Raw genomic sequence first — 1,018 nt, forward strand, 5'->3', positions numbered from 1 at the left:
CTTGACGACTAACAGGTTAATTGTTTGATGTGTTTGTTTCTATAACAGGCTATATGCACTGACCGATGGAATGTTTCAGTGTATTTCTTTTATTTGTCATTTAAATTGAAGAGGTTTTATGAATAGTCATTCAACACAATGAGCTCATTTCGAGGGTGGGCTTTGTATTTTGAATTTCAGGCGGCACTCGGATGACCAATCAGCGGAGACCAACAACCAGAAGTAGACGAGGGGCAGGCTGAGACCGTGGGCCTTATACACCCAAGGTCTGCCATTGTGTTCATACTGTTCAATTCCGAAGAATACGGAGCAATGGCCAGAACAAAGCAAACTGCCCGCAAATCTACCGGAGGCAAGGCTCCGAGGAAGCAGCTCGCCACCAAGGCTGCGCGTAAAAGCGCACCTGCAACCGGTGGCGTGAAAAAGCCTCACCGTTACAGGCCTGGCACCGTGGCTCTGAGAGAAATCCGTCGTTACCAGAAGTCCACTGAACTGCTGATCCGCAAGCTGCCCTTCCAGCGTCTGGTCAGGGAAATCGCTCAGGATTTCAAGACAGATCTGCGCTTCCAGAGCTCTGCGGTCATGGCTCTTCAGGAGGCTAGCGAGGCTTACCTCGTCGGTCTGTTCGAGGACACAAATCTGTGCGCCATCCACGCCAAGAGAGTCACTATCATGCCCAAGGACATCCAGCTGGCTCGTCGTATCCGTGGGGAGCGTGCTTAAGTGATTTGAAGTCAAGAACTAAACATTTAAAGGCTCTTTTAAGAGCCACCAAAACATAGAAAAAAAGCTGGTTTCCTTGGTTCTTGATTAGCCTTACTATTCTATTATTTGCATGGTTTGGTATTTTCTAATAAGTAGGTGTCGCGTATTGATCGCTAAATGTAATGGCGACACGTGCAAGAGAGCTCGATACTAGCAAGTTAAACACTCTACACTCAGAAGATTCCCCACACATAATGTAGTCATGTGACTTTTACACGAATATAACTTTCGGACTTCTGCCCAGAGACAGGGC

The 1,018-nt window shown here is 47.3% G+C and overlaps 1 protein-coding gene across 1 annotated transcript; it reads left to right on the forward strand.

Annotated features, from left to right (window-relative positions):
- The first annotated feature begins 281 nt into the window (after nucleotides 1-281).
- LOC125290221 (histone H3) lies at nucleotides 282-723 on the forward strand. Its single transcript, XM_048237135.1, has one exon. The coding sequence runs from the start codon at nucleotides 313-315 to the stop codon at nucleotides 721-723; it is 411 nt and encodes a 136-aa protein (XP_048093092.1). The 5' UTR covers nucleotides 282-312.
- Nucleotides 724-1,018: the final 295 nt, after the last annotated feature.

The sequence above is a fragment of the Alosa alosa genome, unplaced genomic scaffold (genome assembly GCF_017589495.1).
Source record: "Alosa alosa isolate M-15738 ecotype Scorff River unplaced genomic scaffold, AALO_Geno_1.1 AALO_1.0_unplaced_234, whole genome shotgun sequence".
NCBI lineage: Eukaryota > Metazoa > Chordata > Actinopteri > Clupeiformes > Clupeidae > Alosa > Alosa alosa.